Raw genomic sequence first — 16,493 nt, 5'->3', positions numbered from 1 at the left:
TTATGACTCTGATCTTTATAAAGGCAGGCATTTTTGGGGGTGCCTGGGTGGCTCAGTCGGTTGAGCATCCGACTTCGGCTCAGGTCATGATCTCATGGTTTGTGGGTTCAAGCCCCACGTCAGACTCTGTGATGACAGCTGAGAGCCTGGAGTCTGCTTTGGATTCTGTGTCTGCCTCTCTCTCTGCCCCTGCTCTTCTCACGCTCTGTCTCTCTCCCTCTCTCTTCAAAATAAATAAACATTAAAAAAAATTTTTTTAAATAAAGGCAGACATTTTACAATAGGTTAGATTTTTATACTAATAAAATCAAATATTTAGCAATAAACTTAAAGATGACTTTATGAGTACTGAGATTGTCTTGCCCTCTTCATTTCCCCAGATACTTCATTTCCCCAGATACTTCATTTCCCCCCAGATACTAAACATGTATTTTGAACATGGTTTGATTTGGGGTTTTTACAGACAGGAAGATATTGTATTCTTGAACTTACATCTCTGATTTTCCTATTTTTGATCCATCCTACTAGATGATAGTAGTAAAGTCATTATTTTTTAAAGAACTAAAATCAGAATAATAATCCTCTTCATCTCAGTCTTTTGTTTTAAAGACACAAGATGCCAGTACCTCACTTCAGTGAAAAAAAAAATTTCTGACCATTGACCTTTTGAATCGTTTTTAACTTGTAGGGAGACTGGTAGGGAGACTTCATTTCAGATACATAAATTTCTAGTTAGAAATTTAAATTTCTAAATTTAAATAAATAAATGTCTAAATTTTTAACTAGACCTTAAAAAGCCTGTGAAGAGTCACTAAAATCCTTAACATGAATGACTAACTGGTTAAAATATTAGTATTAAAATCTAATGATGGAATAGGTTTATTATGGGCAAGCAGGAAATTATGTGCCATAGTGGAATTAACTTTTCCTTAGCATTAAGAGAATTCCTTAATAAATACTCAGCAGTATGGTTCTATAAAAATTTATTAATTACATGTTATTATGTCAGAGAGGGAAAGATGATCTCTTAGACCTTAGAAAATCAGATCATTTGGGATCTTGTATAAGATCAACTATGTTATTAATAGTGGCAATTAAATCCAAATTGAAAAGTCAGCTTTCTGTCTTTATAAACAAAAACACTACTTACAAATATTTATAGATATTTGGCATGGCTTAGTCAAGTTCATAATTTAATATAAAAAATTAACTGAGTAGCTTTTCTCTGTTTCGTGTAAGATACAACTATGTTTAGCCAAGGGTGTACTCTCTAGTTTTAGCAAGTTTAAATTTAGTGGTGGCAAAAACTCCTTTAAGTCTCACCCCTAGCATTGCCCAACCTAGGACTGTCCAGAACATTAACCAGTACTCAGCAGCACATGTGCAGAATTCATCATTGTGTGCTTCTCCTCAGAGGTACATAGGGAAATGCTCTTGACAGACTTGATCATTAACATTCAGGTACTGTTAGCTCTTTTTGGGTCTTCAGCCCTCTGGTGAGGGAGGTACTCAACTCGGCCTCCTGACTTCAGCCTAGACTGATCTAGACATACCAGTCACCATGTGGCAGATGTGAACTCATTAAAGTAAAATTAAAATCCTCTTACGTCCCTCTCACTTAACTGCTGTGTTTTTTCTGCTTCCCGTGTTCTTCCAACCTTCCAACCCCAGTCTCATTTTTTTCTTTTTGGGACCTAAGATACCACAAAATGCCAATAGTTAGAAATTGTACCTGGGTCCAGAATTCAACTGAAATTTGTCTTTGGCATTTTTAAATAATTTTTACTATAATTTTAAAAGTTGAGAGTGGTTTAAGCCTTATATTTAATGAAGTTCAGCTTTGCACTGTTTCTAAGAAAAGTATCGATGATCAAGCTAATACAGTAAATTACAGGGAAGAGATACTGGCAAATCCTTTTTCTTTGAAGGCCCCTGATTTAGGAAAAAATTACAAATGCATACATACATAGTTAAAAAAAATTAATCAGATGTTTTTACTTTAAAAGAGAAGGGATTTCTATGCATTTTCAGAGAAAAGTAAAAAGCATACATCAGTTTAATAATCACAGCACATAATGAGGGCCTTTGGGTTTCTATTTATAATAGTGGGGATAAAGAAAGACACATACCCAAGAGCAGTTAGTGAGAGAGATGGCTAGACACAGTAGAGGGAGCCACAGAGGGGGAAAACACTCAATGTTTGCAAAGACAGAAGTATAAGACATGGAGCCCACTTCTTGTAATATTATTAGAGTCAGAATACTGGCCCATTAAAAATAAAAATAAACTTAGCATGCTTTATTTAATAAATTTAATAAACTACTATATTTGCAGTGTAAGCTGAGTACTTTAATAGTTAATAACAATCCTTGGCTTTTTTTTTCCATTCCCTGAATACTGTGAAACACTGGTATACTTAATTCTAAAATACATATCAGATACAGGGTATTTATTTAATAAGATACATCAAGTATGAAAGATTTAAAAAAATTTTTTAATGTTTATTTTTGACAGAGAGAGAGAGACAGAGACAGAGCATGAGCGGGGGAGGGGCCGAGAGAGAGGGAGACACAGAATCCGAAGCAGGCTCCAGGCTCTGAGCTGTCAGCACAGAGCCTGACGGGGGGCTCGAACCCACAGACCGCGAGATCATGACCTGAGCCAAAATCGGATGCTCAACCGACTGAGCCACCCAGGCGCCCTCAAATACCAAAGATTTAAGAAAGAGTAATAGGAATAGAAGTGTTTTTGGTTTTTTTTTTTAATTTTTTTTTTTTTTAACGTTTATTTATTTTTGAGACAGAGAGAGACAGAGCATGAGCAGGGGAGGGGCAGAGAGAGGGAGACACAGAATCGGAAACAGGCTCCAGGCTCCGAGCTGTCAGCACAGAGCCCGACGCGGGGCTCGAACTCACAGACCGCGAGATCGTGACCTGAGCCGAAGTCGGCCGCTCAACCGACTGAGCCACCCAGGCGCCCCTAGAAGTGTTTTTAAAAGAGTTCAAGACACTTAATTTTTCCTATAAAGTCGGGGGGAAATAATTTTTTAAAAAAATTTTTTTTAATGTTTATTCATTTTTGAGAGAGAGAGACAGAGTGCTAGTAGTGGAGGTGCAGAGAAAGAGGGAGACACAGAATCCGGAGCAGGCTCCAGGCTCTGAGCTGTCAGCACAGAGCCCGACGCGGGGCTCAAACCCACGATCCGTGAGATCAAGACCTGAGCTGAAGTTAGGTGCTTAACTGACTAAGCCACCCAGGTGCCCCAGGGGGAATGAATGAAGGAATGAATGAATGAATTTAGAAAGAAAGAGAGAGAGAGAGAGAGAGAGAGAGAGAGAGAGAGAGAAAGAAAGAAAGAGCGTGTGAGCAGGGGAGGGTCAAAGAGAGTGAAAGAGAGACTCCAAAGCAGACTCTGCACTATCAGCATGGAGCCCAGTGTTGGGCTTGAACTCACGAACTGCAAAATCATGACTTGAGCCAAAACCAAGAGTCTGACACTTAACCAACTGAGCCACCCAGGTGCCCCAATCAGTTGTAATTTTGTGGAAAATAGTGTTCCATGGGAGCATAGTTTGAAAGTCTTGTTGTGGGTGGGGAAAGAATTGGTGAGGGAAATAACAAATTAAGTGTATTTCTTGTTTAACCATTTCAGGAAACATTTATGATAGTGTATATGATTTTAAGGTAGGTAGGACTCTACTAGGCAATATGCTGTTATTTTTCTTTATTGCACTCCGGTATTTAGTAAGCATTACTTTTTCAATCGGAAAAACAAACTTTAGAATTTAAATTGCCTGTCCTTTCTAATGCTCCCATTTTATATCAGTAACAACAACGACTACAGTAATAGTAACCATCACCACCATGTGTTGACTGCATACCATATGCCAGCATTGCATGGTATTTCTTACATGCATTATCTTATTTCATCTGATTTAGCTTGGCTTTTAGAGTTACTTGCAAGCACATTCTCAATGGCTTTAAAAAAGGAAACTAGAATATTCATCAGTCAACAATAAATTATTGAGGTTAGTGAACCATCAAACTGTCCTAGTTTTTTATTGCACTGCATACAGTGCCTTACTGTCAGCCTGACCTTGTCTTTATCTATACCACTCTTTCAAGGAGTCACTTGTCAGGAAAAGGGCTGAACAGTTCACTTGTGTAGCTCATTTACTCTTTCCTAACTGTGGGAAGGCAGCTACTTCTGAAATAAAAAGTCCATATTACTTCACAGTTATCCTGCCTGCTTCCGGAGGCATAAATGTTAATCCCATGTGACTCATGCAAGTTATGACAGTTTACCTCTTATGAAATACAAACAAAAGCCGTCCAAACAATTTGGTAAAATCGACTAGTTGTTTGATTTAATCCATTTAACTGTTTCACACAGGACACTGAACTACAGTTTCCATATACCTAACTGTTCATTATACCTGTGTTTAACATACTCCCATCAAAAACATCTTTCATTTTCTGCAGTGATTCTCATTAGGGGAGGTGGGTTGAGGGTTCACACTAGAATATATATAAATTGAAGGTAATCCATTGGAAGAGAATGTATCTCTTATTTTCCCCTCTTTCTTCGTTAAAGAGCACGAATGTTCAAGGGGTTGACACAGCCTTACAGCAAACTTAGCATGGTCAAGGAAAGAAAGAGATACGAGCTTTGATTAGGTGGGGTGAGTGAAGACCAAATTTAAAAAAGGTCCCATACCACTGTTTTTGTTTTTAATTGAACAAGCATTTGTAAGCTTTAATATTATGTAATTTATAGCCAACTTAAATTGTATGAGAGTATGATTGCATTCTGATTATCTGGTAATTGGATGTTCTGTGTTTACCTTTAAATTCAGAAATAGACTCTTCATTACCAGTAGCAATAACTTTTATTTTATGTGTTGTTTACTTTAGGAACAAAATGCCAATATCTCATGAAGCTTTCTTGCTTTTTGTTTATAATTATTTATGATAGAAAATAAATAAACACATACTTGAATTCCAGATACCAATGGATCGGATAACTCCATCCCAATGGCTTATCTTACACTGGATCACCAACTACAGGTAAAGGAGTAGTTTCTCAGTGACCGTTTTTACTTTTTCCTTATAGAAAAAGTTTAGAGAATCTATCTAGAAAGCTATCTAAGCTAGAGAATCTTTCTAGAATCTACCTAGAAAGTGTTCATATCTTGTCATCGTATATTCATTTATTTATGCTTTTAGTTGGCTTCCCCAAACTTTCTAAATTCAAGTTAAAATAATTCATTCAGTTAAGTTAATCAAGTTTAAAATTGGCAAAATCATGTTCTTAACAATTGTCTTAAAATACTCCCATATCTTTAAGGATGCCAAGAATAGCATTTTTGCTCTTTCAGTGCACTACAATATAAAATTTACTTAAGCTCATTTCTACTTAGTAGATTTTGTAATACACTGTCACGTTCATTGTGACTGAAAATATAAGTAATACACTTCAGTGTCTCCTCATGAGTATGAAAGCCATAAACCCTCTTGGTATAATACGGTTTGGCAACCTGAAATGTAAAACCAGAGGCCAGTGATCACTTTAGTCATGATCCGCTATAACAATGAAAGTGTTAAAACCACAGGTGTGAATTTAAGCTGTGAGTTAACTCTGACAAAAGGACACTGAAATTTTCTAGGCCCTGGGTTAACACTTATTTTTAAAAGATCATTGCTTTAGTGCTATAAAAATATATCACAGTCACTATATTAACTCTCAGCTTGATATTGAGATTTGATTTAATTATGTTTTAACTTTCTTTATTTATTTTCAGCCTCTAGCACCGTGCCCAAACTCCAAAGAATCTATGGCAGTGTTTGAGCAGCATTGTAAAATGGCACAAGAATATATGAAAGTTCAAACAGAAATTGCATTGTTATTACAGAGAAAGTAAGTTGACTGTTATGAATAAAAATAAAACACATTAGTATTTTGGGTCTAAAATATGTTAAGGTGAAATATTGTTTAAAGACATGAAAACTGTATTAATTTTTAGAATTAATCATTAAGCATGCACTTGACTTCCTTGAATAGCTTGGGGGTTGGGGTTGTGAACTCCCACTCATTCAAAAATCTGCATGTAACTTCCGACTCCGCAAAAACATAACTGCTAATGGCCTATTGTTGACCAGAATCCTTACCAATAACATAAGCAGTCAATTAACATATATTTTATATGCTATGAGTATTATGTACTGTATTCTTACAATAAAGTAAGCTAGAGAAAAGAAAATTTTAAGGAAATCAAAAGGAAGGGGAAATACATTTGCAGTACTATACAAAAATCCACGTATAAGTGGATACATATAGTTCAGACCCATGTTGTTCAACTATATTTGTAACTTGAAGGTTCTACATATGTTCTGCCTTTCGGTTTGTAGCACCTTTTGGCTATTTTTATTGCAAAACTAAACCTTTTTGACTACATACATTAAAACTAAGGAAAATAAACTGGTGCTACATAAACATGTTTTATGTTCTAAGAATTTTAAAATTAAAAGCTGTTTAGATTTATAATTGTAAAGATTTATTGTTTCCTTGGACATAAGTGAAATAATTTGATTTACTAATGTTCACTTGTGCTTTATCTTAGAAACATTTTGTAGATCTGTTCTCTCCAGGTATCTGTTTAGGAGAATAGAATTACTTTATTTTATACCTGTGAGTGTTTTTCTTGGGAGTTTTATTACTCACATGTGTCTTTCTAAGAGTTATGGAGGCTGCCTTCCTCGCTTTTTTAAGAACTACAATTCCCATACTCCTTTATTTGAAATTCTTAAAGAAACCCAAAACTTCAGTTTTCTTAAACATGAACCTCATGAAATTTTGTACCTCATGAAATTTTGTACCTCTGAAGCTGAGTTATTGTGGTAACTAAAATGAAGTGCTATAGGAAAAACTCATGGCAACTATATGTATATATGGTAATAGGATTCCCTCTATTAAGTTTAATCTAAATAAGTGAAAATGTCTTGCTTCCTGGAATAATTTCTTTTTGTACTTCCAAAAAAACAAACAAACAAAAAGTAGCTCCATCACAATTTATTGTTACAACAATGTAAATGATTTCAATTCAGTACCTTAAAAGCTATATAGGAAATAAATATTAGAGTCTGCAAATTATTGAGCTAACTATAGAACTGTTAGTACTTTATTTAAAAAAAAAAAAAACTTTCTTATTTCACATGTTTAACCTATACTTTTTTTCATATTTTATTCATTTGAAAGAGGAGTTCTGTGCTGGAAAAAATAAATGGTGGATTGAAGGAATGTGAAACTATGATGGTTTTAATCAATTTTAAATACTTTATTTTTTTTTTAACGTGTATTCAGTTTTGAGAGAGAGAGCAGAAGCAGGGGAGGGGCAGAGAGAGAGAGGGAGAGACAGAATCCAAAGCAGGCTCCAGGCTCTGAGCTGGACAAGAGTTTGACATGGGTCTCAAACCCACGGACCATGAGATCATGACCTGAGCTGAAGTCGGACACTTAACCAGTTGAGCCACCCAGGCACCCCTTGAATACTTTAAAAATGAAAAGTATTACAAGAAAACCATTTGGAGGCTTTTCGTTATTCAGTTATATCCAGTAACTTCACTATAGGAGCTAATATTGAACATCTCCCAAATAAAAGAGGGCTTCAAAAAGTTTATCAGGCTATGAAAGTCTCTAAGGGTCTTTCCTGAAAATGTTCTTAAAAGTGAATAACTCATTTGAAAGTGGTACTTTGTATTGTTCTCACTGTTTTAAAATAAGAAACAGATTTAAGTTGATAGCATCTATTTTAATTGGCTTGCAAATGTTGTATTAGCCCCCACTTGGCACTGTGGTTAAATAAAACTGTGACTTCAAAACATGAATAAAAGTTCATGAGTGTAAAAGTGGAATGTGAATGGTAAAAACATCATGTTATTTTCCTGTGGTCAGAGCCCTTCCCCAGCCTTTTTCTTCCTACACAAAAAGGATACCAGATAAAATTTTCTGAAACTTTAATTATACCATTTTATCTGTATTCACTAATTGTCTAAGTAGAGTTACTTATTAAAATAAAAGGATTATGGTGTTTGTATGGGTAAACCAGAAGAGTGGATGCTAGTCTCCATTCTAGCCCGCAGTTACATTTGCATGGTGTCCCTGAGATGCATAATGACAGAGCCAGAATAAAAGTTCTAATTAGTTGAGCTCATTGGTTATTAGTGTATAAATTTTTTCTATCGTGTATCTTTTACTATATTTTATTATGTGGTATTTGTTTTTAGGCAAGAACTAGTTGCAGAACTGGACCAGGATGAAAAGGACCAGCAAAATACATCTCGTCTGGTACAGGAACATAAAAAGCTTTTAGATGAAAACAAAAGCCTTTCTACTTACTACCAGCAATGTAAAAAACAACTAGAGGTCATCAGAAGCCAGCAGCAAAAACGACAAGGCACTTCATGATTCTCTGGGACCTTCTTTAAAATATGCAAAGAAAGACTTTTTTTTTTAAGGAAAGAAAAGCCCTTCCAATGACAATTCATGAGTGTTAGCTTTTGGGCGTGTTCTGAATGCCAACTGCCTATATTTGCTGCATTTTGTTTCATCGTTTATTTTCTTTTTCTCATGGTGGACATGCAGTTCAACTGTCTCCTTGCATAACATGGGGGCATCTGTGACTTGAATAAGCAGCAGTTCTCAACTTCAAAACAGATGCAGTGAACCATGGCTATATATGCATGCTCATTGTGTGAAGGCTAGCCTAACAAAACGGGGTATCAAACTAGCTGCTATGTGCAAACATCGCCTTTTTTCGAGGTGGAACCTCAAGAATGATTTTGTTCTTGTATCTCATCTCAAAAAACAAATAATTTTTTTTTTCCAAAAGATGGTATATACCAAGTTAAAGACAGGGTATTATAAAATCTAAAATAATCAGTGGTACATTATAGAAATGCAGAACCTTTAGAGATAGTTCCAAAGTGAGGGCTCTGATGCCAGCATCCTTCAATCAGTACTGAACTTAGTTCCATCCATAAAATATTTAAAGGTAAGTGGCGGCTGCTGTATTTAATAAAAGCGTATTTCATTGGACTGAAATTATGATACATTGAACAAAATGGAACCCTTTTTTTAAGATATAAAGATTTTTAATTCTGTGATTGTGTGTATGTGTGTTGAGACTGTAAAGACTTTATGACTCTAATATTAATATCTCCTAAATGAAATTAAAAGGTAAATGAACACGATCCAGCTTAAATGATCATTCCTTCCTGCAATGATTATTGGATTGTTGTAGTGTATATTTGAAAAACTGAAGAGAAATGATGGAAAATGGAAATAATTGCTCCAACTAAAAGGCTTGGGCTTAGATTTCTTTTATGATACCAAAAGAGTAAAAAATAAAAAAAAAAAACCTGGCAAATCAGGAGAAGTTAGTAAGGAAGTTAAAAAAGTAAATATAAATTCATCAAGTATACTCTTTATCAACATTGGAATAATTAATTTTCCTTACAAGCCCATCCTAGAATGCCTGCTGCCTTTCAACACTTTTAAGGGAATTTCAACACTTATAAAGAGAAAATTTATATTGTTAACAATAACTTTGCTACCATAAACTTTGAAAATAAAAGTAATAAAAAAACTTCATTGAAATAATAGACTATATAAGCTCTATTTTTTCAGTTGGTATTAAAATAAATCACATTTTGATACCAGTACAAGGTGTCTTTTAAATAAGGATGTCATCAACCTCATTTTTATAGCATTAATGTTTTATGAAGAGAAAATTAAAAATGAAAGCATAATTTCTGTGATTATTAGAATTATATCATGATTGTATTGTAGTTCTGCTCTGTTTCAGATAAGCAAGTTGATCTAAGAAGTTATCAAAACTATTCTTAAAAAATGCTAAAGCAGGTAACTTTTTCTTCTGTTATTTTTTTCCTCCTTCCACTGAGTTTTATAATGTATTCCTGTGTATACAAGCAATAAAGGTAAAGGACAGTTTGTACTAAACTGTGTCATTTTTAGCTTCCTCAAAATCTATTATTAGAAAGTTTCCAGTAAATAAATGTCTACCATTGCTTGATGTAAATGAAAGAAAGGTTATCATTCCCAAATAATTTGATTACCTAGCTGAAAGTGATACTGGTCTCAACACATTAATAGTAAAATAAAATTGGCACAGAAAATACCTGTAGACTAAGGAAAAGTATAACTCCTAGCATTGCTGCTTGTTACATACATGTGTCACTTCACCAAGAGGGACCTAGTCAGTGTTTAGAGACTTTTCTGATTATCTCAGAGCACAAGACATTCAAGTGTGGATGCTAATGCTTGACTTCAGATTTTATTTTAGTCATTAATGTGTTTTTACTATATATCATATATACTTAAAGGGAAAATTTATTATTGTTACATGTAATCACTTCATGAAAGTCTCAAGTAGGAAAACGAAAGAAAATAGTAGTGTTACATCATGGTACCAAGTACAAAAACAGGCTCTTGAACACTTGCTTGTTTGTTTACAGTAAGTTCCTGGGGGTTCTCAAACAGTAATTGTCCTAGACACTGAGTGCAGCTCAGCCTACATGGTTTGTAAGTAGTTGTGTTGCAAAGCTCATACTTTTTAAGTCCTGATTATCCCTGATGGGATAAAAGTGCAGCAGGGATCATTAAAATCCACAGCTAGTTTTATCAGCATCCTCACCCATTAAACCTCCAAACAGAGACTAATAAGGAGCCAAAATTTTTATTGATTCTGGTTTTACCTTTCACTCTAACCCTCATTTTTGGGTGGAAATAGCAAAAAGACAAGCAAGTAGCTCAAAGGCCCCCCTCTAAGAAATTCAGAATCTCGAACAATACCTAATTATATTTTATTCTCCAGGGAAAGAAAACAAAGTCTAGAGAGAAATACTCAGCAGTAAAAGTAACTTTTCTGAATCAAATGAAAATCAGTTAAGACTTGACTTTATAGCAACACCACATAGTAAAGAGATTTGTTTAAAAGTTGTTTACAAATGTTTGACTCTTTTTGCTAAAGCATTTTGGAGTATTTATTGTCTTTTTTTTCCTCCAAGCTTCTTTTATGTTCCTAGTTTCCGCTCCTGCCTGTAGCCAGAGATCATAGGTTTTGCCTGTGAAACTTTTTTCTTTCTGTTAAGTGTATGGTTTTCAGCAGTCAACTCCTCTTCAAATGGTAGGAAGTCCCACTTGTATCATTCAAAACATTTTATGTAAAACCATGTAATGCAGAAATCCTTGTGCATACTGTATAATTGAAGGAAGCTTTTTAGATTATTTTTGTTTGTAATAAAATTCAGATTGTTATTCTAAACTTGTTTACAAAAATGGTTAATGATTTATATCAGCAAATAAGCTGTGAGGTGTTCTGCTCTGCAATATGTTTACCTCACACAAAGTCAAATAAAAACTGAGTAGTGAGTATTCTTACAGTACTCAACACTGTTGTAACATAATCATGATTTTTGAGAAGCTAGATGATTGGCCATTTAACATAATCTATCTAACCATTCAGAGTTTTTGTTAAATGGGTGCTCTTCACAATTTCATTAAATCATGATTTATATGAGGTACAACATGGTATATACATCACTGAGTGATTCTTCTCATTAGGAAACTGGTTTCCTGTAGTATATCTAAGTTACATTAAGCATTTCATTCCATTATCTACCTACTAACCCCCCAACCAGCACCTGTGTGCACATATACACATTCTTATAAACTCGATCTTCATTTTAGTAAATCAGCTCATTGATTCACTTATTTCTTTAACAGATATTTATTGAGCATGTATTATAAGTGAAGCCCATATGGCTAATGCCAAGTTACATGTTCTCTTTAGTCACATGGTAGTTAGATTGTACTCCCATTTCACAGATGGAAAAATGGGCTCCTAAATGTTAAGACTTGGGCCTGAGTCTACTTTTCCCCCATCAGCTGTTTTAGGCAGAATCTCATGCAAGGGGACTCTGTAGCCACTATAAGCCCATGATGTGAAGAAGAGCATGGGAAAATGTGTAAACTGAGTAGCAGATGGTCAGTGGGGGAAGGGGGGGATTTGAGGTAACTTGCAGGCACAGAGGCTTTGTGACCACTCTATAGATCACAACAAAACCAACACTTTATTTTTTTTTAAGTTTATTGATTTATTTTGAGAGACAGAACACAAGCAGGGGAGAGGCAGAGAGAGAGAGGGAAGGAGAATCCCAAGCAGGCTCTATCTGTCAGTGCAGAGCCCAACACAGGGCTCCATCCCACAAACCATGAGATCATAACCTGAGCTGAAACCAACAGTCAGATGCTTAACAGACCGAGCCACCCAGGTCCTCTAGCCAACACTTTTAAACCCAAGTCTGTGCTCTATACCACTTTGCCATAATTTAAAACTTGCTGAGTGCTTCAGTTTCCACATTATTTATTCAATGTGGTGGGGTGTCGTCACTCTTTCACTCCCCTCAGCTGAAAGACCTGCTAAAAATGGAAATACGAATAATGATATTGTGAGGCTTGGTCTAGAAAGATTTGTTCTCTGCTCTTAGGAAAGGCTTAATTCAGGCTTTTCCATTTTTAGTTTGTTTTGTATTTTTGTTTTTACCTCTTTGTTCTTTGTCTTTTAATTGGGATGTAATATTTACACACTAAACTGCATCCACTTAAATGAGTGCAGTTTACTGAGTTTTGACATGTGTATACACTTGGGAGTCCATCCAACAAGCAAGATACTGAACATTTCTGTCCCGCCTCACCAGGGTCTCCCATGTCCCTTTGTAGTCCTTGCCTCTCTCCACTCTAGGCCCTAAGCCCCAGACCCTAATGTGCTTTCTAACAGTATAAATTCGTTTGCATTTTCTAGTTACATTAATGAAATCATTCAATATGTATTCTTTTTAAGCTTTTTTTCCTCCTCTTGAGCAGTTGTTTTAATTCCTTTGACAGGAAATTTTAATTAAACCACTTTTAGTGATACTTGAAAACCTTTCAGTATCAGTCTTCAAGAGAAAACATAGGTTTTAAGAGGCTATAGATGTGTCCATTGTGGCCAGCTTGATTGTGCATTGTTGTCAGGTTCTGAAACATTTAAGATTGCTTTATTTTTGTTTTTAGGGAACCTTAACACTTTGCTTACAAAATCCCTTGCATTGTTTGGTAAAGTAAGCCCGTTTATCTCTGTATTTGGGTGTTAGAAATGCAACATGGACATGGACGGTAGCACATTAGTAGGTTCATGGTAGTTTTCAGGAAATAGTCATTGGCCAGTGTCACTTTTAAAAAAATCCTGCTTTTCATTTTTATTTAGATTGCAGCTGCTTTTTTGCTCGTTCAAAAACCTGGGAGACAGTATTCTAACTGAACAAAACAGTCTTTGGTAAAAAGTATTTGATAGGGATCTCTCATACTGATGCTCTCTGTGGTCCTGTGTACTATTGCGGTGCCCGTGGGAATAACTAAGATGACATTGGTAGATCATGTACTGCTTACTGCCGGGACCTGTGTTCCTTTTCCATCAGTAATGAGTAACTGCTCTCAGAGCTTCTCATCCCTGCCATGAGGTCCCACCAAAACTGAGTTTGTTGAAATGACCTGCCCTTGATGTCAGTTTTTTCAGTGAAATCATTTCCAAGTAATGAAATGCATTTTTTATCCTGTAATTTAATGGTCAGTGATATCTTATAGATGCCACATAACATCACGATAATTGCTTTGAGTACACCAGAAATCTTCTGAAAAGCAAAAGTCATCTGCAAAATGCAGTTGCTTCTCAGACTTATTGTCTGTTTCTCTTTGTGGAATCTCTTCTTTAGTTATTAAAGGAACGACTACATTAATCATTGATAACTTTACCAAATTCAAATTAGAGAATGAAGAAACCTAAAAACAAGTGTAACTTTTTTGTGGTTGAAGAAAAAATGCTGATATTCCCTCATACACCTTTTTGACTTTTAATCCATTTCCTGCAAAGATACTTACCTAAATATCCATATGTCATGAGCATATTACTTGCAAAAATCAGTACCATTTGTTTCTTTTGCATATACCATGAGAACCTTTTAACAGATATCATTTAAGGATTGGAAACATGTCTTTATTCTGTAAGCCACATATGCAATTTATAATTTATATGCTCACAAACAATCTGTTTCTGTACAGTAGGGCTAATATATACTAGTACATTGTTGGACAATAGTCTTAACTTCAAAATTCATACTAAAACTCATGTCTGACCACATTAATTCTGTCCTCCCATTCATGATTCCACATTTTATGTATAGGACTTGAGGAAGTGGTACCAAGTTCCTAGACCTAAGCTGAATATTTCTTCCCTTTTCACTTTTTTTTTTTCAGCAATATCAGAAAATTCCCCAGTCTTGGTGCTGCTGCATGTAGCCTATGATTCATAATGACATAAATTTGGATGCTGCCCAAAATAATGGCTTCTATGATAGTTTTGCTCATCTGCATCCTGGCCAAAGAGGAGAGGGAAAGGGCAAGAGCACCAAAGGTTCAGGTCACTTATGGTCACATCCATTTGCCAGAATTTAATCACACACCTTAACCCTACCCTCTTTGAGGCCTGAAATGTCTGTATGAATGGGCAGCTGTGTGCCTAACTGGAAGGGGGGAATTCAGTTACAAACGAAGGATCAAAAAGATTTAGAGGACAATGAGTAGCCTTCTTCACACTCTTGGAAAGGAAAATAGACCACTGCCTCCCCCATTTTCTCTGCCCCTGTTCTCCACAATAAAAATGGAAATAGGAAAAACTGGCCCCTCACAAGAATGGACATTAATGTCAAAATCCAATCAATATGGTGTATAATACTTAAAGATTTCCCTATATTTACAGTTGATGCAGCTTAGAAAAATAAAACTTCAGAGGCGCCTGGGGGGCTTAGTCGGTTAAGCACCAACTTCAGCTCAGGTCATGATCTCGCAGTTTGTGTGTTCAACCCCTGTGTCAGGCTCTGTGCTGACAGCTTGGATCCTGGACCCTGTTTTGGATTCTTTCTCTCTCTCTCTCTCTCCCCCTCCCTCCCTCCCTCCCCCTCCCCTGCTCGCTCTCTGTCTCTCTCAAAAATAAAAATTTAAAAAATAGTATGTTTAAAGAAAAATAAAACTTCAAAATGTGAAGTTAGAGCACTTTAGTTAGAACACTGGTTGGAAATCAGACTTGAAGTAATTTAGATATTCAGTAATGACAATCCACCTTAGAAAAGAAACTTTATATCTCGAATGAAAGAAGTAATAGAAACTTTGGTAGAACAAATTATGAGAAAACAAAATTAGCCATATTATGAGGAAAAAAATTTTAAACTTGGAGGTATCATAAAGAAAGTAACTAACACTTACTAAGTGTATACTATGTTTTAGGCATTTTGTAAATGTTACTCTTGCTTTAGAAATAAAGTGATGAACAGAGATGTTTAAAACTTGCCCAGCTAGTAAATGATGGGCTGCAGTTCAAACCCAGGTCTTCTTAGCTTCAAGGCTCACAAAAATCTCATTTTAATAGTTTAGAACTTGGAATACATTTTCTTATAGACCTAATAAAGGGGAGGAAAACTAGGTTCCTAAGCATATTTATAAAAGTCTGGTCTTTAATGGAAATGAAATCATAATGCCATTGAATGGAACAATTCCAACAAAGACTGTGAGAGAAAATACTAAAGTGACATGGTGGTTGTCTTCAGGTATTGACATTGTGGTAATTTTTTTCCTTTTAAGAGTTCTTTAGCTTTTTATTGTTTTCTGCATAGTAAAAATTAAAACCAGGAGGACAAAGCCTTACACAAACCATGTTTCTTTGGCAGGAACTCAGGGCCCTTTGCCATGGGCACAACCATTGGAGCCCTTGCATGAATCCTACAGGGGCAGGAACTTCCCTTCCCACTACTGGCCCCAACCTGGATCCCTGCAGGTAGGGGTGGACCCAAAGGGAGTGCTTCCAAAGGTTGTCCCATGGATTTGGTGAAGATGAAGCATAGTCTCAACAAGAGGAGTAAAAAAATAAATAAATCAGAACTTTAATGGCTTTAAGTTTATTATTATTATTATTATTATTATTATTATATCAATGCACATTCTAGGGGCGCCAACCTTCGAAATTCTGCTTCACAATGACAGGTTATTATTCAGGGATATAAACTTTTATCCAGTTCCTGAAGTGATTCTGTTACACCAACAGATTTGAGAATTACGTATACCATAGAGTGGATAGAAAGGGTATTGCCATTGTCAACTTTCTAGATTCTAACCCATCTAGTGTTGTGAAAGCTGAGAGGCGGAGTGTGACATTGTGATTTATAATAAATTCTATATTTGGTCTTCTTCCCTGTTCCTGGTACACAGCACCTAAAACCTTTGAAATTCCTTAAGTGGTAAGAACGATAAAGATGTCTTGTTATGGTAATGAGGCAATTTTTGGGAAAGCCCCTAGATGAGAATGGGAGCTAGTTGCCCCAGAAGC

The 16,493-nt window shown here is 35.6% G+C and overlaps 1 protein-coding gene across 3 annotated transcripts in view; it reads left to right on the top strand.

Annotated features, from left to right (window-relative positions):
- MAP3K7 (mitogen-activated protein kinase kinase kinase 7) overlaps positions 1-16,069 on the top strand; it is an 84,883-nt gene extending 68,814 nt beyond the window's left edge. For 2 of the 3 annotated variants that reach the window (XM_049654008.1, XM_049654007.1), the window contains 3 exons: positions 5,006-5,067; positions 5,802-5,917; positions 8,284-11,292. In XM_049654008.1, the coding sequence (XP_049509965.1) occupies positions 5,006-5,067; positions 5,802-5,917; positions 8,284-8,464 (359 nt within the window). In that variant the 3' untranslated portion in view covers positions 8,465-11,292. Of the gene's footprint in view, positions 1-5,005; positions 5,068-5,801; positions 5,918-8,283; positions 11,293-15,837 lie in introns of those variants that run through there. The other variant, XR_007462770.1, reaches the window with a different exon arrangement.
- Positions 16,070-16,493: the final 424 nt, after the last annotated feature.

Source organism: Panthera uncia (genome assembly GCF_023721935.1).
Source record: "Panthera uncia isolate 11264 chromosome B2 unlocalized genomic scaffold, Puncia_PCG_1.0 HiC_scaffold_24, whole genome shotgun sequence".
NCBI lineage: Eukaryota > Metazoa > Chordata > Mammalia > Carnivora > Felidae > Panthera > Panthera uncia.
This window is presented reverse-complemented; position numbering and strand designations above follow the sequence as displayed.